Raw genomic sequence first — 22895 nt, forward strand, 5'->3', positions numbered from 1 at the left:
GAAGACAGAGACTGGGCCAGGGCTCCCTGGAGAGCCTGCACGATGGGCCAAAGCCTGCGGTCCTGGCTGCCTGGAGACGCAGCAAGAGGGAATGCAGGGGCCGGCCCGGTGGTGCAGCAGTTTAGTTCGCACGTTCTGCTTCTCAGTGGCCCGGGGTTTGCTGGTTTGGATCCCGGGTGCAGGCACGGCACTGCTTGGCAAAAAGCCATGCTGTGGCAGGCATCCCACATATCAAGTAGAGGAAGATGGGCATGGATGTTAGCTTAGGGCCGGTCTTCCTCAGCAAAAAGAGGAAGATTGGCATTAGTCAGCTCAGGGCTAATTTTCCTCAAAAAAAAAAAAAAAAAGAGGGAATGCAGCTGCATATCAGGAAGACCTTCCAGAGCGTAACAGGCAGAAACCTTTAAACTGCTGCTGATGGTGCCGGCATTCTGAATGGGGAACCAAAGCCTGAGGCTTTTGTCCCAATTCCATCATTTACTTGGTCTGAGACTTTGAACCTCTCTGGGCCTCGGTTTTCCACACGGAAAGAAGACTCTGGACAAGACAGTCCTGGAGGCAGCTCTGACAACCTGAGGACAGTGACTTAGTTCTAGGCTCTCTCTAGCCCAGGAGCTTCCTGGGAGCAATTACTACTAGAAGCTGTGTGACTGGGCCACTCCTTCAGGCTGGATGAAGGCTGGGGGTGGGCTGGGAGAAGGGAGCCAAGATTCAGGAGGAGAGGGGGAAAGAGCAGGTAGTGGGCCAGGTGCCCGCATGCACTTACAGCTCATCGTCGTATTCCTTGGGGGGACAGACAGCAACCACCAGGTCAATCCAGTCCTGTGGGAAGAAGCCGTGTGACTCTGGGGCATGCTCAGGGGTCCCCCCTAACACTCCATTCCCACTCCTGGGCCCCTCAGCCCAGGATCAGCCCGCTGGGGCCTTTTTCCCGTGGGGAGGCAGGCTCAGGTGGGGCTGGAGGTCTGCCTCATAGGGACGGGCCTCACTGGGGAGTCCCATGGGCTGGGAAAGCTTCCAGTCTCTGAGGCTTCAGAACCATCGAGGCCTGGGTTCCCAGGCCCTTGAATGACACTAAGGTCCCAAATGCTGGTCTGTGGACCAGGGCCAGGCAGCAACCTCAGAATCACTTGGGGAATTTCTTAAAACTCTAGACTCATGGACTTGGCCCCTGAAAATGTAGGGTAGGTCCTGGGAAAGAGTATTTTTAACAAGCTCCCTAGGTCATTCTGATGCACAGCCAATTGGGGAACTTGGGCCTAGCTTTTTGATCCTAACACTTGCATGCTGTCAAGGGCATCACTGCCATCTTGGCTCACTCATCGTTGCCCATCGTTGGCTTGGGTGTATCCAATAAAAAGTATAGGAACTATCAGTGGACCCTCTACCATGCCATAGCTCCTAATACTGGACTGAAATCTCTTCCCAGGACCTCCCACCATCCAATCCAGTTCTGCCCTCAAGAATCACAGAGAACACTTCTGCTCCCTCTACCCTAATGCAGCCCTGCAGATAATCAAAGATAGTCATTGTGTTACCGGTGAGTCTTCTCTTCTCCATATCCCTTCATGTGAGTCCCAGGCCCATCTGGTCAGCTTCCTCGGCACTGAACTTAATACCTCAGGCTTGGCTGCCTGCATACAGTTGCACAAGTTGTGCATTGCACAACATGAGTGGGCACCATTCACATTGTAGTCTGTAGGAGGGCACCACCTCGGATTGTGCAGTGCACAGCCTGGGAGATCTTATGTGGTGGCCCTGACCCAGGTGGGCATTTAATGAGCACAGGGCAGACTACCACCAGCCCCTCCTCCTTTCTGGGCCCTCTACTTCTGTTAATGCTTTCTAGTGGCCTCAAGCACTCTCTTGATTCCTGTTCAGAGTGCACTTAGAAAAGACCTTAAGTCTTTCTCTTGGGTGGGTTGCCACACCTGGTCTTCTGCAGTCTGGATTTGTGCCACTTGCTTTTTGGATTCAAGATCAGGGACTGCCATTTCTTTTTCTGAAGCCCATCTTGTCAGATTGAGACTATTGTCTGGATGGGGTATGTGGGTGTCACCCAAGAGTTGCCTGGACCCCAGACCCCCGCCCTGGGCTGGAGCACCCTGGCTGCAGGGCCAGGGGTAGGCAAGGAAGGGAGGCAGGGAGGGTTCACGCTCACCCCCTGACTCCAGGCCTTCTGCAGGGCGGCCTCGGCCTCGGCCAGGGTGTAGTCCGTCGCGATCTTGCCATTGATTGCCATGACCTCGTCCCCTTTCACAATGCCACCTGCGGGAAGACGAAATTGAATGACCAACTGGGCTGTAAGCGACACATGCCTGGCCCAGGGCCTGGCAGAGAGAGAGGGTCACTGCAGGGCCCCAGAAGGAGGCTGCTCCTGGATTCTGGGCTCACAAGGGCTCAGAAAGCACGAGGGGAAACGATCCACCAGGTTACTGAGAGGGCACCTCCTTCCCACCCATCCGTCTGCCCATACCCGGTCCAGCAGAATCGGGGCAGCAGGGCTGAAGCTCTGCTGCCCCAGCTCTCGGATGGGCCTCTGCTATTGCAGACGGACGCAGAGGAGCATTTCCAGTGAAGTTATCAGGAACACGAGCCAGTCCTGCGAGCTGTCCCTCCCTGTGCTCCAGCCCTGCTGGTCTGGCTCAGGTCCCTGAGCAGGCTGAGCTCTGTCCTGCCTCAGAGCCTTCACATGCTATTCCACCTGGAACACTTGTCCTTGCTCTCTTTCTTCTCTTCTTCCAGGTCTGAGCTGAAATGTCTCCTCCTCAGAGGGGTCTTCTCTGACCCTCACTCGCTCTAAGGTAGGTCTTTCCTTTTAGTCTCTCACAGCATCCGGGTCTTTTCCTGCATAGCATTTCTCACAAGTTGTAATCATCTATCTACTTGTTGACTGATGGCCTCTCCCACCAGGCTGTCAGCTCCACAAGGCAGGAATTCTCTTTTGGGTTCACCACTGTATCCCCAGAACCTGGCACAGAATAGGAATTCAACTGGATATTTCTTGAATAAGTGAACGATGTTGAAGGTGTTCCTGGATAAGATGACCTGTGATCTGATAAATTTGGGAAAAGCTGAGTTATAAGCTAAACACTCACTGCAGGACTTGTCAGAACCTTGAACATGCTAATATGTATGTGGCTCTCCAAGAAGTGGATAGACTGTGCATGGTTTCCCACAAATCTTCAACCTCAGAACCTTTTTCTTGAGGAATTTCTGCAGTGCTGGTGTCCACAGAACAATCACCCAGAAGCCTTGTGGGCATGAAGGCCGGTAGGAATGCAGTGTGTGTTACTGAAGATGGTGGCCCGGCGGCTTGAAACACGTGTGCTCCTGCGAAACGTTCACCAGCTGCTTGTGTGTCCAAAGCGGTGTGGGAGCAAGCTGTAGAGAGCAGTTTCCTCTGGACAGTGGGCCTGCGCACGGGTGACTTTCACGGTTTCATTTTGCACAAACCCAAGATGGAGCGTCAGAGGCAATAAGGCAGTGGTCGGGCTGGGGCTTTGTAAGGGGGGAGGGCCCAGGAAAAGTCAGCCTCCCATCCTGGTCCTCTTTCCCTGCTAGACACGCAGACAGGTGGCCTCCCCGGGCCAAGCAGTGGCCTGTCCTTCAACAGGCCCAGAAACAGGACGGGGGGGGGGGTGTGGGGCCAGGGTGGGGGGCAGTGTGGGCCACGGCAGCTGCTGAGCTGAGCAGGCCCCCTCCTCTAGCTGAAATGAGGGCTCAGAGTATGGCAGGGAGGGGCCTGAGGCCCCCGAGGCCGTGGGTGGCAGGGCGGGACTTGCTGTAGTAACCCCCAGAAGCCTGGCTGCCAGTGACCCGGTGACATGCTCGTCACTCCATCTCCTGCCCAGAAGGGATCTGAGCACGGGTTTCCCTGCTCTGGCCTGGAAAGGTGAGGGGCCAGGGGCTCCTCCTTTGAGGATGCCAGTTCCCTCACAGAAGTCTCGGGAGTATGAGAAGCCTCCTGGACTTGGAAGAAGAAATCCCTTATGGTGGCATTTCAGACACTGTCTGATGGCAGAGGGGTTGATACTTTGAGGCAAGAGTCTGTGCCTGGGGTCGGCGCAGCTTCACTCCTCAGCAGAGCGTGTGTCTGTTGATTCGGGGATCAAAGCAAAGCAAGATCGTGCCGCAAGAGAGACCCGGGATGGGGGCCCCGCCGCTCCGGGAGGGGACGAGGCAGAGGCCATACTCATGCTGGGCAGTAAAGCAAAATGACCCAGCTGCTTGGGTTCAGGTCCCACCTCCACCGCTTACTGGCCGTGGGTCCTTGAACAAGCACTTTAACCGCCCCGTGCCTCAGTTTCCTAAGCTGTAAATGAGAATAATAAGAGTACCTACTTTTGTTGTAGGATTAAATGAGTTGATACACATGAACTACTCAGACACAGGATGACGCGCCAGTACTTAGAACAGCACCCGGCATGTGGTTCACTCCTGACACACGTTGGCTCTCATCCTTATTAAAAGGATGGGGAAGGTTTTGATGGTTTGTCCCCTGCTTTTACGTGCGCTGTCCCTCCTTCCTGGAAAGCTCCTTCCCAGCTTCGCAAGGCTCACCTCAGGCATCAACCTTCCAGGGACCCCTCCCGGCAGCCCCCTTTCCCTCGCTGGGTAAAGGGCCCCTCCGGGTTCCCATAGGTTCCCTCTACCCCCTTAGTCCTCTGTCAGCCCTTAGACCGCATTGTTACCCTCAGTTGCTGGCAGTTCTGAGCATATTTCGTCACAGGACAAGGAGCCCCTGGAGGGCAGGGTGGTATCTGGTTGGCTGCGTACCCACAGGTCCTGGCACCATCCTATGCCCACGGGCAAAGTGTGGGATGAGTGCATGAATGGACGGATCCAGGTGGGGGGCATTCTTGAGCAACTGTTGACCTGCTCCAAGCGGCAGCTGTTGGCTTTCCCGGAGAGTCCTGTATAACCGTCACACCATCCCCAAACTCACCGTGCCGCTCAGCAGCTCCCCCGTCATACACAGCCGAGACGACCACCTTGCCGATCGGGGAGTCCACACCACCTTCCAGGGCCAGGTCTAAGGATCCTTCCTGGTGAGAGGAAAACAGGCCTTAGGGAGCCAAGCAGACAGAAACCTGTGGGCACCTGGAAGCCAGGAGCCTCTCAACAGGGCCACCGAGAGGGCAGGAGAAGCCATGGGGCCAATGGCAGGGCCCCAAGGGAGAAAATGAGGCACGGACGCCAAGTGGGGCCTGGGCGTGCAGTCCTAGCACAGGAGGGGGCATCCTCAGTGGGAGAGAGCAGAATAGTCAGGATCTGAGAGGTCACCCAGGAGTCATCTTGAGAGCAGGAGAAGCAGGGGACCAAGAGGGGAGGGGGCAGGGCAGAGAAGAGGGTGGCCCCCCTTCCTCCACGTGCCCAGGTACCTTCTTAATGCGCAGGAGCCGGACATCCTTCCCTGTGATCTGCTGGGGGGTGAACTGGAGGGAAAAGACAGGGGGAGCTGTGAGGCTGTCTGAAGGATGGGGGGGGGGCAGGTGCCTGTGGGACACTGGCCCCACAGAAGACATGGACAAGGGGACCTCTCCCAGCCCCACGCCTAATGGTCTTCAACTGGGGGTCCCAAGCCCCATGGGGGACACATGGACACACACACACAGAGGTGGCCACACACATCCCAGGTCTGTTCTTCCTGGGGATATTGTGAGACTGGGTGAGAGCGTGTCTTGTAAACACACAGCACGGTGCCTGGCACCTAGTTGGCGCTCAGTGAGCCCTACCGTTGTAATGAACCACACACACACACACACTAGCCGTTTAGCTCATACTGGAATGCACTGGAATCCCGTTTGAAAGGAGCCTTCACAGGACAGAGCAATTGGGTCTCCGTGGGGCTCCTCCCATGCCCCCCTCATCCCAGGACCCGCAGGACCCAGAATGCACCACCAAAAACGCTGTAATCCCCCACCCCATTCCTGGGGTTCCTCCCTGGGGGAGGGGTTCTCTCTCACCATGGAGTAGGGATCGAAGCCTTCCTCATATTTCCGGAAATCCTGGAAGCAAAGGCAGGGTTTTAGGGCCGCAGAGCAGAGGCCCCTGAGGGTCACTCAGGAAACAAGCTTAGGGCAGAGTAAGACAACGGTGAATGGGTCGGAGGTAGGGGAGGGAGTCGGGGGCCAGGTGTGGCCTCAAGGGGGATGCAGGGAGGAGGCCAGCAGCCCCACCAGCCAGAGCACCCTACCCTGCGGAAGCAGGAAGCTACTGAAGCGTTTGCAGGACCCTGGCCCCAGACCCCACACTGTTCCAGTGGGGTGGGCATGTGGCTGGCAGGGGCACCCGCTGACATCTAGGTGGTCCGGGCGGGCAGCGTGGGCATTGCTGCAGTCTCCTCTGCCCACAGCCTCAGGTCTTTTAGGCCCTCCCTCAGCTCCCATGCAGGCTGGGTCCAGGCCCTAGGGCGTGAAGCCCAGCTTCTCTCCATCCAGTGCTCTGACCCCAAAGAAGGACCAAGACTGCTAGAGGCTGCTCTCCCTGGGGAAATCAGCCACAAAATGTCAGTGGGAGGCAGGCAAAGGGACATTAGGCATCAAAAGGAAAGTAGGGGGCGGTCTGTGCTTGCCCGGTGCCTGGCACTGTTAATGTAACGCTTATCTAGAAGGCAAGAGGCCTCCTGAGAGCCTTAGCCGGGGGAGGAGGAGGGACGACACGCAGCTCGGGGGACGTGGCTCTGTGGGGCCTGTGGGAAGAGTATCCCGAAGACACAGAAACAGGGTGGGGAGAAGGGAGAAGGGGGCAGAGCCAGAACACACCGCCTTCCCAGGGGTCACACACAGAGCGCGGGAGCCTAGTCCACAGACTGAGGGGCCAGGCGTGCCAAGCCCGAGGGCAGCAAAGCCTCGGTTAGTCCCCGTGGGGAGGTGGGAGTGAAGGAGAGGCCCTGTGGCAGGGGCCCACACAGGCCTTGCTGGACCGAGTGGAGCCACCCCAAGCACATAGTTCCCTAGACCACACCAAGTGTCCCCTGGGGCCTGTGGTCAGCACCATGGGGAGGCCACAGCCCCCTTAATGCTCAGCTTCAGCAACCAAGCTCTGGGTACAAGATGAGGCCAAATATCAGCAGATGGATCCCTGGGCACCTGCCTGCCCTCCCTCCCCACTGGTCTTCATCACCCAGGCTCAACCCCAAAGGGCCCGGCCCAGCTCTGAGGCCACCCCCAGCTCAGTCTGCGAGTGTCAGGGCAGCAGGCAGAGGAAGGGATGCAGCAAATCCAGGGGTCAGAGGGGCTATTAGGCGGGATTTGGGGTCAACTCTCTTTCCAGGAGAGGGCCCTGTCTACCCTCAGCTGTTTCTTCTGGAAACTGGGCAGTGTGGGCTATGGGCCTCCTTCTCTCCCTCCCCCTGAGAATCTGCTCCCAGGGATGGGCCAGATCTTGCGTGAATTTAGATCAGAGACCTATAAGCCACTACAGCTGGTCAGCCCTTGAAGAGGGAGCCCAACCCTTCATCCAACAGATGGAGAAACTGAGGCCCAGAGAGGTGACATTCATGCCCAAGGTCACCCAGTCAGTGGGCAGTAGAGCGAGGGTTTGACTTCCCTGGACTCCTCACCTTCCTGCCTCTCTGCCTCGAGACCTGCTGGCGTCCTAAACAACAAGGCCTTACATGTCCATTTCATAATCACTGGGCTCTGGGAGGCAGGGAGGCGGAGCATTTAGGAGCCCGACCTCCTGGACTCAAACCCAGGGTCTGACCCTAGCTGAGCCATCATGGGCACGTCTCCCAATCTCTCTGCTGTGGTCTCTCATCTACAAAATGGGGATGATACAGCACCTACCCACTAGGGTTGTTGTAAAGAGTAAATGAGTTAATGAAGTATTTAGAAACAGTGCTCAGCACAGCACACCTTCTAAGTGTTAGCTGTCGCCTGTCACTGCCCCGTCATGTCTCACTGTAGAGCTGGCACCTCTTTGCTCCCTGCCTGTAGCCAAAGCAGCCTGTGGTTGGGGGGTGGGTTATTCGTGAGGAGGCTGGCTGCAAGATCTCCATCTTGGGGTCTCTTTCATCAATGGTGAGACACCCAATCCCACGGCTGGCTCTGGGATGTAAGCCCTAGGAGGTAGGGGGGACAAGCGGCTGCCTGCCTGATGCTACTCATGGACCAGCAAGGACTTCTGCAGCCCTGTGCCCAAGAGCACCCCAGGCAGATGGAGGATCCGGGCCCCCACTTCCTTCCTGATCCTGGTTCAGTGCCAGGTGGGGTCTGGTGAAGCTGTGATCTGCCTGAGGGGACAAGACGGGGGAACACCTCAGGCAGCCTCTTCATCTTTCCTAGGGCTGAGCAAACGCCCAGCTTGGCCTCTGGGACCCCCGAAGATTCCCTCTGCCTGCTCCTCTGTGAACAAACAGCAGCAAAAGAGCAAGTCCCCGGGGATCCTGCTGCTTTCTCAGCTGGGTCATGGGGGTCTAAGAAGCCCAGAGTCCCCACCTGATATGAGACCCTTCCCAACCCCTGGCCATGGGCAACGAGGACACAGCTCTGGCCTGAGGCTCCTGGAAGACGGCACCTCGGGCCGCCTCAGAGCCGACCCGGCATTCCCAGAGAGAGAAGTCAGGGTGGGAGGGATGCGGGTGGTGGGGAGGGCCACAGACACACAGAAGGCATCGTTTTACTTGTCTGAATGCTGTCTGATAAACCACCATCCTCTTCAACATCTCCTGTGGCTGCCAGAAAAAAGACAGTTCCACACTGGACATTACCAACGGGTCTCGTCTGCCCCCTGGTGCCAGAGCCTGGGCCTGCCAGCCCGGGCTGCCCTGCCAACATCCCTCCCCAGACAGCCACAGCCTGATTTATGTGAGGGGTCTGCTCCATGTCCCCAGACGCAGCAGCTACCCAGTTCCAGTCAGGCAGACACCACCCCCTGTCATCGTCCAGAGAACACGACGCGGCTGCATCAGCAGGCTGTCACAGGAGCACGAACTCGGCTCTTTGGGGAGCTGCCAGGACAGCTAAGGCTCAAAATAAGTATCTGAGCTGTTGCACCCTGACATTTGGATAGGGTTTCCTTGAAGGAGGCATAAAAATTCTCACATGACTCCTCCCACTGTGGGGGGCAGTCGGGGGCCTGTACCCCTGGAGTGGGATGCACATGAGTCCCAGCTCGCTGAGCCAAAGGAGCCTGGGGGTGGGCGGACCCTCCCCTCTCCCCCAGGACCACACCTCACACTCCTGGTCCCAGCGAGGAGTGAGAAGTGAACCGGAGAAAGGGAGTGGATCTGCTCTGGCCAGTCCCTCATCGAGGCGGTTCCATGCCACCAGACCTTAGGGGCGGAGGCCAGGGTAAGTGGAGTCAGTGTAGGCTTTGGCAATCTGACAAGGCAGGTAGGAGCTTGGGCTCTGGAGTCAGAAAGACGCTGCCTTGGGTAACTGACTTAACCTTATTGAGCCTCAGTTTCCTCAAGTGGCAAACAGGGAGAACAACAGGAACCCTCTCACTGGACTGTTGGGAGGATTCAGTGAGACCATGCAGAGATGCTTACAGCCACGTAGATTCATTTCTTGGCCAATGAGGAGGGTAGGAGATGGCCCCTGATGTGAGTTTGTGGCCCACCTCACTCTCGCTCCAGCAGAACCCAAGGGAGACAAGCCCTGTCTGCTCCTCAGGAGACGCCCCAGGCAGGACCCCAGGGCTTACCAGGACCTCGGACTTCACAGCTGGCCTGTAGATGAAGTTGGACTCCTGGTGGACCATGACTGGTTTGGAGATGGTGGACACGCCAGGGCCTCTTGGAGGCTGCGGGCTTGGGCAAAATGTCTACAGGGGTTAGTTTAAGAGAGACCCATGTGAGGTCGTGGTGGGGGTGGCCTGGGCCAACCATGGCACTTCAAATCACATGCAAATACCATGCACATGCTGAACCAGCCTGGTGTGGGCATCCCACCGGAAGTCCTAGGGGTGTGACCTTCAGCAGAGAGACGAGAAGTCCATTGGCCACAGTATGCTCTGAGGCCACACAAACTACTGGGTGGCTCTAAGGAACCAGGCACTTGAGCCAGAGCCCAGTGCTGGGGGCCCCAGCAGCCACTGTCACTCAGAGGACATACTTTCAAGACTCGCTCCCAGCGGCCTTGAGTGTCATCCAGCCTTCTCTCTCCCTAAGGGCTCTCTCTTCTGGCCACAGTTCTAGTCCTGGACTACACTCGAAGCATCTGCTGTTCCTGGCGGGTGGGCACAGAGTCTCTGGAGGCTGGGGGTGAGGACCAGTGAGAGCAGCATCCAGAGGAGCTCATGCAACCTGTCTGCTTTGCTCTAACCCACCTCAGCATCTAGGGCAAAACAAACTGGATCAGGTCACAACCCTGCCCCCAACCTTTGATGGGTCCCCACTGACTCCTGAGCTCCTTGGCTTGACCTCCAGTGTCCTTCATGAGCTTCTCTACCTTCCTTTGCAGCATCATCCCTCACTCCTCACCCTCCTCGCACCACCTAACTTTAGGCTCCCAAATGCCAGGTTTCTGCCTCAGGGCCTTTGCATATGCCATCCCGCTTGCTTTACCTGCCCCAGTCTTAGCTTGGGTATCATTGCCTCCTTCAGGAAGCACTCCTTGAGCTTTCCTCTGCACCACCACCCCTCATCGCAGCACTGTGGTTCTCCATCTCCCCTGCAAGTGTGGTAGTTTCTGCTTACCTGTGACTGACTTCCCGCCGGGCTGTCTCGGGCAGGGCCTGGACTGCCTATGCTGGGGTGGTTCTCCAGGGCCCAGCATAGTCTGGCATATACTGGGTGCTCACTAAACGTGCTGCATGAATAAATGAATGACTCAATAGTATGGTGGGCCCAGGGGACAGTGCCTGGGGGTAGATATGGCCCTGAAACCCTTCCTCAGGCAGGTGCTGGTGTGGCTGGCGCACATGCCAAGCTGACACAGGTGTTTCCGCCACCTGAGGCCTGCTGGTGGCTGGGCTGGCTGTGCAGGTGTGTGATCACCCACACTTTCTGCTGTAGCATTGAGGACAATTTGCCAGGAGAATGGGGGGGGGGGCTGGGCAGGTGGTGCCAGGGCCAAGCGCTGACCCAGGCAGGATGCAGCTAACCAAACGGCAGCCCCCCTGGCCTTCATGTCAGGGACAACCCTGGCTTTGATGTCACTTAAGCACTTATGGTCCAGTTGTTCAGAGGCTCATGGTGTCGGGGGAGCTGTTAATGTTCCCTGTTCTCTGATCGGGAACTTACAGTGGGAACTTTGTGATTCCTGGAGGAATCCGAGAAAGCTGGACCCTGTTTTGAATCTTGACCCTGACTCAAAAGTTTGCAGAGTTTGCCTCCAATCTCTTGTGGGCAGCTTCATCCAAATTTTCTCGTACCCTGATCTGTCACTGATCATAGTTAATGTCTACTGAGCACCAACTCTGTGCCTGACACTCTCCAAAGTGTTAACTTAGAATGATTTCATGTATTAACTCACTTGACCCTTATAATACGTGGGTGCCATTAGCACTCGCATCCACCCAGGCTCAGAGAGATGAAGTAACTCGTGCTCTAAATCATCCAGCCAGTGGCCAAGCCAGGATTCACACTCAGGCGGTTCCTCCTTGCCATCTTTATGTTCCCTGCACCTGCAGTGCCCTCCCTCTCATCCTCCATGTATCACCATCCCTCAAGGCTCAGCTCACAAGCCCTTTACTCTACAGAGGTGCCTTCAACCTCCCGTTGGTATGAAGCCCTCCCACAGCACCTGGCCAGTGCCAATTTCACAGCTGAATCCTGCCTGGTCAGCTGCTCATCCTTCCAATGCAAAGTCCTAGAGAGCACAGGTGTGCCACTCTCCTCTGTGACCCTTCAGCCCTGCTCCCCTCCCCCCTTACACAGAGAGGCATGAAGCAGGTGCCCAGTCAATCAATGATTGCTGAATCAAATTTGTTGAGGAAAAGCGGCCGCCCATCTTGGTGGGGGCCACTCACAAGAAGGATGTGCCAGGCTAACTCAGCCCCCTGTGAACCGGCTCCTGGCTGAGCTCTGGGGCAAGACATCCCTGGAACAGGCAGACTTCTCTCTGTCGGCTGCAGGGCTAGGATTCCACCGGAGGTCCAGAGGAAGGCCCTCTGAGAATCCCCAGCCAGGAGCTGCAGCCTTGGCAACTGGCACTTTCTTCACTCCCACCTTTCTTCCCTGAGCTCTCTTGAAGGCTCTGAGATGCTTATGCTGCCCTTCATGCAGGAACTCAAATCCATGCAGGGAAGGTTAGTGAAAACCACTGATCAGGTACAGACTGCCCTCCCCCAGCCCCTACGCAGCTGACATGAGCTGCTTTAGCTCTGGCTCAAGCCTGGCCCCAGGGCTACTGACACAAAGGAATATTTTGTTTTTCCCTCCATGAGATCAAAGCTCTCTGTCTTCCCTGGGGATTGCCTTTTCCAAAATAGTCTTTGGATTAAGAACAATTAACAGGAAATATGTCTTTTTGGGAAAGATCACTCTTCTGCCTCCTGACATCCAAGAAAAAGATCCCTAGTCTTTTAACTAGGGATAATTTGGAGATTTCTAGGAACTCTCCATCTTCATTTTTTCTGTAGCTGGAAGTTGGCCAGAAATTTCTGAGTATCATACTTCAAGCCAGTGTGGTTGGCTAGTGCCATAGAAAATGGCACTGCAATGTCCTAATACTGCATTGGACAGTGTTGTCACCTCATTTACAGAGCCTAATAGTGCTCCACTGCACCCCCCCTTCCCTCCATTAAACCAGGGATTTATTTCCCATAATCAAAGCTTTCTGGGCTAATATCAAGAAATTACTGGCTGTGACTCAGAGCTCTGACTATTCACTAACATAGGCTTGCAAGTACTGCATTGAATGTTACCAGCCCATACTAGGCAAGAGGAGCAGAGAGAGTGATGAACATGGATGCACTGTTGCTCATCCACCCCAAGTGTCACAGGCAACTCACCATACAATACAGAACTTCAAAATCAGCAGAGACCACCCACATGCTGGATGACCAAAACAGGCAGGCTGGGGAGCTCATTCCTAGAAAGCGGAGTGGGGTGATGTTTCCTCCCATCTCTGCCCATAGGAGCAGAGGAGCACACGGGAAACAGCAGCCTTGCCCACTCTTCCCGCTTCCCAACATAGCATGCAGCACAGGGGTAGTACCTTTGGGGGGAGTGGGAAGCTCCGTTCAGGGACGGGGGAGTTGGCTGGCTTCCCACCATGGTTCTTTGCCTCCCGGTCCTCTGTTAGGTTGCCTGGATCCCCAGCGCGGAAGGGGTGGTTGCCCAGTGCCTCTTCCAGTGCCGAGGGCAGCGGGCGGGTAGGAGTGAGGTCTTGGGTGGGAATAGATGGAGGGGGAGGGATGGGAATGGGGGGTGGAGTGCGCTGGACCCAGGGCGAGGACGAGGTGCTCACGCGGCCTGATGAGGGGAGGACAGGGGGCGCCGAGACCTTGGGGGGAGGGTTGGAGGGCGGAGGGTGGGGCATCACAGGCAAGGCACAAGGCGTCTTGGGGGGATAGTAGAACATGTCCAAAGGGATGTCATCCAGGTCAGTGGTGTGGAGGTGCAGCCCGCCTGCGAATCGTCTCAGGGGTGGGGCCAGGGGAGACACAGACGGCGGGGGAGGCGGGGGCCCTGTGGTCATCTGGGGGGTAGCAAGGAAGTGCTGTAATTGTCAGACAGGGCTCCACTTCACAAAGCATCAAGTACAATGCTCTTATCTGTTTCTCTGGCTGCTGGAGAACGACCACCCTCAAACCAGAACCACGGGGGAGTCGCTTCTCTGTCACCTGGGTGCCCAGTTAGGCGCATACCAGACGGGCAGTAGGGAGGCCCAAATGCAGGAGAGTCCCAAGTAACGCCAGATGTGGGTGATAAGTAAGGTGACCATATAATTTATCATCTAAACTGGACCACACTTGACAGTGAAAGGGGCACTCAGTAATTAGACCAGGACAACAGGCCTAACAGGGACCATCTCAGATGAGCTGGGACTCAGTGGTCACTGGAGATAAGCAGGTACACAGACACGTCCCCCTCCTCACAAGAGGAAGGAAGAGTGGGCTGGTGAGGGGGCCCCTGGACATCGTGCCTCCCGCTGTCGCCGGGGCGGTCGTTCTGAAGGCAGCAGGGGTCTTTGTGGAAAGAAGGCCTCCGTTACCTCTGAAATCTCATTATCGGCAGAGGAAATCTGCTCGAGGCGCGTCTGACAAAGCCTTTCCACCCAATACTGAATCTTTTCCGATTCCTCCAGGTCTTCCCGCTCTGTCTCGGACACCTGAGACCCAAGGCCGGCGCGAAAAGGAGAGGACAAAGGGGACACCAGAGTCACACGTGGGTGGCACACTTGAGTCAGCGGCACAGAAACACTTCTTAAAAACCTAGAGTAGTGTGGGGTATGTCAGCTTTCTAGAAAAAGACCCAGCTTGCTCCTCCTGGCCCCAGAGGAGGCAGAAACTAGGGGGAGAGGGTGTTGGGGCGTCAGGCACAATCAGAGAAAGGGCTCAGGCATTGCGTGGGGTTCACTGGCCCCCAAGACCCTGCAAACGCTGAGGCTCTTAAGATTCTCCAAGAATGGTCCTTTCATAGGCTCCCGGCACATTCCAAGATTTTAACTTTACTCTTTTTTTTTTCCCCACTCAAGGTTGCCTTGTCCTCAGAAACACAATTTGATTTTATTTTTAATTTTGTAGCTAATTTGTTCCTAATGCCAGACCTGGCACACTTCACATTTTCCAGGACTACTCTGGTTTTGTAATCTAATCAGCCTGGCATTCTGATTCATGGAAACATTAAAGAGAAACAGAACCAATAATACCCCAACAGCTGGGGAGTTAAGGTCATCTGCCTCACCTAGGAAATGGGAATTACTCATGTGGGAAGACTGCTTCTGGCATGTCTTCAAGGGGACAGCCTTAGATACACTCCTGGGTTGAAGAGGTCTAGCCTCAGACACACTGCCTGCACAAAGGGGTTAGCCTCAGACCCAGACCCTCAGATCTGAGACAGGTTGGGGAAACCTGCTCTTGGACTCATATCCCGGGTAGGGGGCCAAATTGACTCAGACTTCATGACAGGTGGATGGATGGCTAACTGCAAATCTACAGTCTAGGCAGAGGGGTTAGCCTCAGACGCACACCCTGAGGAGGGAGACAGGTCTCACAACCACACCTCGGGTGGAGAGGCATAGCCTTGGACTCATATTCTGGTGAGGTGGGGGTGGAGGGGACAGACTCAAACCTCTCGCCAGGCATGTGGAGGGCTAACCTAAGTCCTACAGTCTGGGCAGGCAGGCTAGCCTCAGACCCACACCTGAGCAAGGAGGCTAGACTCAATCCCAAACAAACATACACCTAAGCCAGAAGCTAGTCTCAGCCGACCCTGGGCGGGGGGGATATCTCTCTCTCCAGGAGGGGTGCAGGGCTCACTCCCTCCTTGGACTCCATTTGGGGAGAACAGCTCCAGCTGGTTCCCTGGGAGTTTGGTGGGGAACAAACAAACAGCACCCCAGGGATCCCCACCTGGCCTGTGAGCGGGACACCCACCTCCTGGGCCAGCCGGTTGATCTTCAGTTGCTTTTCCTTTTCCAGCATTTCCTCTTTCTCTTTGTAAAGCTTTTGCTCAAATTCCAGTTCCTTCTTATTCTTTCTCAACTCCTGCAGGCTGTCATACTTGGCTTTCTTCTTATCCTTCCCTTTCTGAGCAGATGTGGCATTATTTACATGACAAGGGTTACAAGGTAGTGTTGACACTGGCACAGCACAGCAAACAGGGCATTCAGCCCTCAGACAACAGCAGGCAACCAGCCTATGGTGAGCTCCTCCCCCAGCTCTGCCCCTCTGCGCTGGGCATCAGACCTCAGGTTTAGGACAGGCAGGTCACTGCTACCCACTGCAGAGTGGGAGACATTTTCCTTTTGCCAGTCATAAAAACTGGCTTACTAGTTCACTAACTAGCTGTGTGACCTTGGCTAAGTTCCTTAACCTCTCTGGTCTTGATTCACCTCATCTCCAAAATGGGGAAAATAACTGCCCCACAGGCTTGCCATCCAGAGCCAGTGAAATAATATCTATGAAAAAGCTCTGTGAGCTTCCAAGTGCTGTATAAACAAAAGGCATTGTATTAATGTCCAAGTATCTGGGCACATGCCTTCTCCATCATCTGAATGGAAAGGTGTCTCATGTTCAGATGCCACAGATGCATCCTGGGAGATTCTACAGAAAATCTGGGAGAGCTGGCAAGCCCCATGCAGAGACCCTCTGTCCTGACCGCATCAGCTTCAGACTTGGGAGTCCAGAGCCAGGGACATCAGATTTGTCCTGATGCTTAAGCTCCAGACCATTTCATCCCGGAGAGTCCAAATCCATGCTCCCTCTGCACCAGGCCCCTGAACTGAGGATTGGCCAGAACCTAGGGGACTGGGAGCTGGGGGTAGGGGAGAGAACAGCTCACTGCTCTTCCTGCTGTCAGTGTTGGAGAGGATTTGGGAGGGAGACGCAGGGCACACAGACTCCTGGTTCTTCCTGTTGGATTTGGACCTGCAAAGCCTGCTTCCCTGCCTGCTTCTCCAGTGCGGTTGCAGGGAAGCCAAGGAGTAAGGAAGGAAGAGGATAAACATCTATGGACCGCCTATGTGCCAAGGGACTGACTGATTATCCCACAGTAGGCCTCATCCGCTTTCCCCCGATGGAGGAGCCCAGGCACAGAGACGTGAAGTCCCTTGCCTGACGTCAAACATCCAGTAAGTGGTGGTGCCAGGATTTGGACCTGAGTCTTCCAGGTCCCACAAATTATCTACTGTGCCCTGATGAGCTGGGGGCACTGGGAGAACTGCAGGAGGGAGTGTGAGCCCCCGTCACACACAGTATGGAGGACAGAGCACTCAGGAGAGGGGACAGCAGACAGTCAACACTCTGGGAAATTCTGGGGGCAGAGGGAAACCCGCGTGTTCACTGAGCTCACCCCCGCTCCCAGCAAGCTTCCTGGGGCCTGCTCTCAGAATTCTGGAATCACCCCAGCATCCAAGGCCAGGAACGAGCAATTGAATTTCCCAGCAATGGACACACAATGTCGTCCACAGCTGGAGGGACTTGCGGGGTCATTTTGGACCTATGACCGAGTCACATCCCTGCCTCTATACACAAGTAATGTGCTTTGTAGATGGCCCCTCATTTCGGGGATAGGGACCCACCCCAGAGCAGTCTCTGAGCCACATATGAAAATGGTTCTTGTTGCTTTAGAGTCCTGCCTGCTTCCTTGCGTGCCCTGTTCACTAGACTCTTGGCTCAGTTGATAGATGAATCCTTGCCATCATGTTATAGATTTAGACAGCAATTCCCCAAGAGGAGTTGGAAACATTCTGCTTAATGTCAGCTTGCTAGAGTAAGGCCATGGCCTCCCACAGGGACCACCATGATAGGAATGGCCCTTCTGTTGGCTTAAAATACCCAGCAGTGCTACGATTTGAGAGCTAGGGTTCCTGGGTGGGACAGGCAGATGGGACTGCTTCTGTCCCCTCTCCAAACAAGTAGCACCTGCTTTCCAGTGCAGAAGGGCTAGCTACCCATCGCATTGCCTGCTGACCTTGGACTAGCCTCCTCCCTACGGGTTACACAGCTGTGTATGGATCTGCCTCCCCTGCCAGAGGTGGGCTCCTAAGTAGGCTGGTCTGCTTGATTTACTCAAGCAGTCCCGGTGAAAAGGCTTAGTCAGAACCAGGAATCCTTCAGGCCCTGAAGACTTTGTGGGGCTACATGCCTGAGCCCCCAAGGAACTCACTGCCAGGTTAGGAGTAGAAGACACTGAGTGGTTATCTTTTCAAACAAGGGGAATTCTGTGCATTGGCGATCATGGCCATAGGGAGCCACTTGTAGGACCTGGACTTGGTGCTCCAGCTGCTGCGAGACAAAGCATCTCACACAGTTCTGGGAAAAAAGACAACAGAGTTTCAGAGCCAGCACGAGAGACATGATTCTGTTGTCCTTCAGGTGTCAGTTAAATTTATGGCAAATATTTCTTCTGGTCCCGACTGAGAGGAGAGGCAGAGGGTGTGGATATGCTCTCGCTTCTACCTAAATGCAATTTTTCTCTCAATAAGAAATGAAATGAATACCAAAATACCAGCTATATGTGGAATGAGTGAACTAATGAATGGGGGGAACAGGGCTCCGTCTTGACCAACAGCGATTTTCAAGTGACACGACTTCCGATGGGAGGCAAGTGTGTGCAGGAGATGCTTGTTTTCTTACATTTACCCGGTTATTGGTGGCTGGAAACCAGTTTACCAGCCTGTCTCCTTTTATTATTTTTTCAAAATCCCGTGTGTGTTTTGTCCTCTCTAGCTGAGCTCCAGTAGAGACAGTATACAGAGAAGAATTAGAAATCTAGCCCCAGGAGACGTCTTAAGCCGTAGAGGCAGCCTGCAGAATGAAAAGGACAGTCGTAGGAGACCAAGCCCTTTCTGAGACCACAGTGGTGCGGCAAGGAGCCCCTGAGGTGCTCTGTCCTAAGTTTATTCACTGTCATGCAAATCATGATCTGTGCTCCTGGGTAAAGACGTTCACCTCTGTCAGGAATAATGCTGCTGTCTGTTATCTTAACAGTATCAGGCTGGAGGAAGCGGGTGGACGTTTCTGGCACCTCCGATATTCCCATTTTACAGGCAGGGAGAAGTTCCACGTCATCAAGGTCACCCAGCTGCCAGTGCTTTGGTTTCTGGGGGACTGACATCCCGCCAGGAAGAGCCGGTCGAGCGATGACACCTAAATTAGTTTACCCAGATTGATGCTGAGGCCTGATTCCCAAATACCAAGTCATCTGGAATGTCCAGTCTGCAGACGTTAACGGGGGCGTTTTCGTAATCAAATGCCGAAGTGATTTAGAAAGAAAAAGGACGGCAGAGTTTTATGGGGCCTGGAGATACAGTAATAAGATTTCAAGAGAAAATTCAAGGCCCCACAGACCAGAAAAACGCATTATCCCGGGCACACGCAGAGATATTTCCAGGAGAAAGTCATGATGGGGTGGCTCTCTGTCCCAACCTGAGGCAGCAAATGGCCCCCTGGCAGCCAGTCTGTGTCTGCGTCAGTCTCGTAAGTTGCACTGTGCACACCCAACCTGGTAGTTCATTCCGTCTGTCCCTGGCTCTGGTCTTGGCCTCTGGGTCTACTTGACAGAGGAACAAAGCAGAAGCTATCCTCGGCCCTGCCCCTGCCCTGTGCCCACCGGGGCTGGTGCTGACCCAGACGGTGCCTGGCGGTACCTGTCTCAGCCGGTGAACACTTTCCCCACGATACCTCTGTGACAGCGCCCTGCCTGTGAGGTCACCCTGACAGAGAGGCGCACGGGGGGTTACCCTCTGAATGAACAGGCCGGGTCACACTGTTGAGAGTCAACAGGAAAAGAAGCACAGATTGGAAAAGGCCAAAACCCACAGCAGACTCAGCAGCAAACCTGCACGGCGCCCAGTCCTGTCCTACCTTCCGGATGGTGGGGAATTTGCCATCGTAACGATAAAACCACCCAAAGGCTGTAAGAACACAGAGAACAAAGCAATGAGAGCAGTTCAGCTCAGCCAGAGCGTCCACGGGCAGCAGCCGGGAGTTAGGCTCCCAAGGAACGCACGGTTTGGCGAGATGAAGAACAGCGCCAGCAGACCCAGCAGCGAACTGCTCCCTCTGCCCCACTCCCCACTTACCTGGCCTCCTCTGGGGTAAAAAGCAGGCCCAAGATCTCCTCAGAAAGGCCCCAATGCCCAGGCCCTGGGCCACGGTCAATGGCCTCTCCCAGGACACTGGCGTCAGAAGTCAGTGCCAGAAAATCGAAGAGAAAGCCCCTTGTGGAGGGATGAGCTCTTCCCACAGTTCTCCAAACAAAAAGCCCCGTTGAAAGAGAACGAGGCGTCTCCTGACCCTGGTCAGCTCCCTCCATCCAAGAAACGGCCCCAGACAAAAGGGAGCCCGGGTGTCTGCCCAAAGCTGCTGTTGGACGGAACAAAACTGTCTTGTCTCATGCTGCAGGCCATGTCCTCTGCTTCCAGTGTCAAAAGAGAAGGCACTGGCCGCGGTCAGCTCTGGGAAGGACAGCTCAGGCAGCAGTGGGCAGGAGATCTCCCTCCAGAAGAGCATATTCAGGCCAGATAAGCAGGGCATCAGCGCCCTGCCTTCCCCAGGCAATAGCGCAATGGGGTAATGCCTCAAACCTGAAGCTCCCGGGCCAGCGGCGATGGCTTCCATAATTACCCACCCTACCCAGCCTGAGTTCTGGAACAGGATCTTGAAAGCCCCCTGCTGGACCAAGCACTACTCCCTTAGTTGCTGGATCTTGGGGAGGTCTAGGGAGTCCGGGGGGAGAGGCCAGAGCAGCAGAGGAAGGGCTTGGGCTTGGTCAGTACTTAAATGCTCGAACCAGCAGTTCAGTTGCACTGGTGTGCGCTAGCTGACATTTCAGCCTGGCTGTGCATCCTGTCCTCAAGGTTGTGTCTGCAGTGCTTGGATCAAGCTGGGGCTTGGAGGAGCCTCATAGACTCCAGGGGTCCCCACCACGTGCCGGCCCCTTGGGGCTGGTGTCTGCGGGGCTAGCAGTACACGGCGGGCAGGGCAAGCAGAGCAGCAAGGCCAGGGAGCAAAGCGGGGGCTGCAAACCTGCTTTCCCTGCTCCTCCGTGCCTCCGTCTGCATCGTCTGCCGGCTCGAGCTTGGGCTCCACTCCCTGATCATCTACCCAGGAAAAGAGGAGGAAGCTGGTGAGCCAAGAGGGAGCCAGGAGACCAAGAGGCCAGAGGTGTTTCCGAGGAGCTTGGGGACCTGTGACCAGCTTCCGCCATGGGAGCTGTGAGGTCAGGGCAGGAACAGGGCTCAGGAGCCCAGAGCAAAGGTTTCTTGCTCTGGGATGGTGCATGCAGTGCTTTCCACCTTGGCAGCTTTAGTTTCTTTGTCTGTAAAATGGGCCAACAACAGGGGCCTCTGATCTGGCAGCAGAGTGAGAACCACTTTGCAGGGCACTCGGTTGAAACTTGGGAGTGGGGCGCAGGGGACGGGAACATCTGGGTATTATACATGTTTGGTGCCCAGGGCTGACAAGGGGGGAACAGATCCTCCTGGCTGCTTCTTAGCACCTTTGGAGCTCTGGGTCCCGGGGGGCTATCGGAGCTGTGCGGGCAGGGTGGGGATGCTGAGGGGGTGAGGGGATTCCAAAGGGTAAAAGGGGCACAAAAGGGTAAAAGTGGTTAGGAAGACGTGAATTTTGACATAAGGTGGAGAATAGCAAGCCATCCATTCCAGTGGTTTCCAACCTGGACTCCGTGGGACCATGGAGGGTAGTGGATGAGTCTCCTGTGAGCTGCTTATTAATAATTCAAAGTATTAATTAGAAGCACTTGTCCATTAATCTATGAAAAGCCTCGAAAGTTCTTCAAGTCCCTTAAAGTTCCTAAAGTTAAGTTCCTTTGCTTTTGGCTCAATTTATGTTTATTCAGCAGTGGAGCACTGATGCTGTCTTGCTAACAAGAATGTCTATTTAATAAAGCAATGGGAACACAAATGATTACTTAGTTTGCTAGGGAAAAAAATTCAACTTCTAAACCATGGGGTCTATTGGGGGTGGGGGCTGACTGACTGGGTCCTTCATGGGGAGAGAAGATGGAAACCTCTTGTTTAAACCTTTTCATCTCTCAAGACTCCTTCCAGCTCTGGGATCCTTAATAAAAATCCCTCTCCCCCATTGCTTTAGCTAAGAAAAGTTCTTCTGGGGGCCCCTGTGACAATGTGTCGTGGACTTGAGGGCTGGGTGGAATGCTGGGGTTCTGCTGGGTTGGCCACGGTGGGCAGGCAGAGCCCTGGGACAGGTGGTGGTGAGGGGAGCCATCAGTCCCACCCACATCATTAGGATGAGTGGCTTCATTTTCCAGGCAAGAGATGCTCCACACTCGTTCCTGTCTGTTCACAAATGCAGGGTCCATCCTCACAGGCACAGACACCTGGGTCAGGTATAAACTGTGGGCTAACTGGACCCAGAGTTGAAGACAGGCAGGGAGGGGCTGGCTGCAGCCCAGTCCTGCTGGCCCAACACAGCCAAGGCCATCCCTGCCTCCCGGGAATGGGGAGAAAGGCAGGAATTGAGTTGGCTCAGACGCCTTCCTGCATTTCCTGAATTTTCTCAAAATGAGAATTGAATTGCCGGTGCATACAGAGAAGGATGGAGGCAGCGGCTGCCCCAGCTCAGGCTGGCAAAGTCTGGTCATCAATCAATCCCCTGCTTCGCAGCGCTCCCTTAGAGAGCATTTATACCTGAGCAAAGGGAAGTTTCTAGATCCTTTTATTCAAGAAGATCGATCTGGTTTAAAAGCACTAAATAAATAGCTTGCTAGAGAAAGAGTTTTTATTTTCTATAGTTCCGGAGAGGGTGTGTTTGCCCTGAAGCCAAGACCCAATTTCTAGGAAGGTACCACACTGACTAGGATTACTTTCATGAAAAGCAATTAAAATCGATTTCTCTCCTTCTCAAGCTCCTATTTCACTCATAAGAGCAAATTAGCTCCCTGTCTAAAAACAGATTATTCACTGGGAATTTAACTCTGACCACATCTTCAACTAATACCGAATGTCCTGGGGGAGGCTGATGAGAGCACGCTTTGTCCTTCCGAGAGGCCCCTGAGGTGACACTGCGCTCTACTGCCAGGAAGGAATGTGCTGGGAGCTGTTTGCCCTGCACCACGGAGGGGTGATAGGGAACCATCCAGATAACCTTCACCTCTTCACTGACCCAAGTTGAGGTCCCTCTAGGGCTCAGGTATGATTCAAAGTTGGAGCCAGAGCTGTCTAGACCCCATCACAGGTTCCTAAATGGTTGCCACACGACAGAAATGGGGACCCTTGGTTCCTGGGTGCAGATTCAGCCCAAACCTGGGGGCTCCCAGCTGGAGTAGAACCTGCCCCATGTCAGGTACG

At 54.9% G+C, this 22895-nt stretch overlaps 1 protein-coding gene across 2 annotated transcripts in view; it reads right to left on the bottom strand.

Moving 5' to 3' along the window:
• Positions 1-22895, bottom strand: part of USH1C (USH1 protein network component harmonin) — a 47566-nt gene that overhangs the window by 2263 nt on the left and 22408 nt on the right. The window contains exons 15-25 of one of the 2 annotated variants that reach the window (XM_070491277.1): positions 19429-19478; positions 15496-15648; positions 14112-14228; positions 13113-13595; positions 9655-9774; positions 8630-8680; positions 5970-6011; positions 5385-5438; positions 4949-5048; positions 2162-2268; positions 767-822 (exon numbers count right to left, since the gene is read on the bottom strand). In XM_070491277.1, the coding sequence (XP_070347378.1) occupies positions 767-822; positions 2162-2268; positions 4949-5048; positions 5385-5438; positions 5970-6011; positions 8630-8680; positions 9655-9774; positions 13113-13595; positions 14112-14228; positions 15496-15648; positions 19429-19478 (1333 nt within the window). Of the gene's footprint in view, positions 1-766; positions 823-2161; positions 2269-4948; positions 5049-5384; positions 5439-5969; positions 6012-8629; positions 8681-9654; positions 9775-13112; positions 13596-14111; positions 14229-15495; positions 15649-19428; positions 19479-20592; positions 20667-22895 lie in introns of both variants that reach the window. The other variant, XM_070491276.1, reaches the window with a different exon arrangement.

This window comes from Equus asinus, chromosome 20 (genome assembly GCF_041296235.1).
Source record: "Equus asinus isolate D_3611 breed Donkey chromosome 20, EquAss-T2T_v2, whole genome shotgun sequence".
NCBI classification, from domain to species: domain Eukaryota; kingdom Metazoa; phylum Chordata; class Mammalia; order Perissodactyla; family Equidae; genus Equus; species Equus asinus.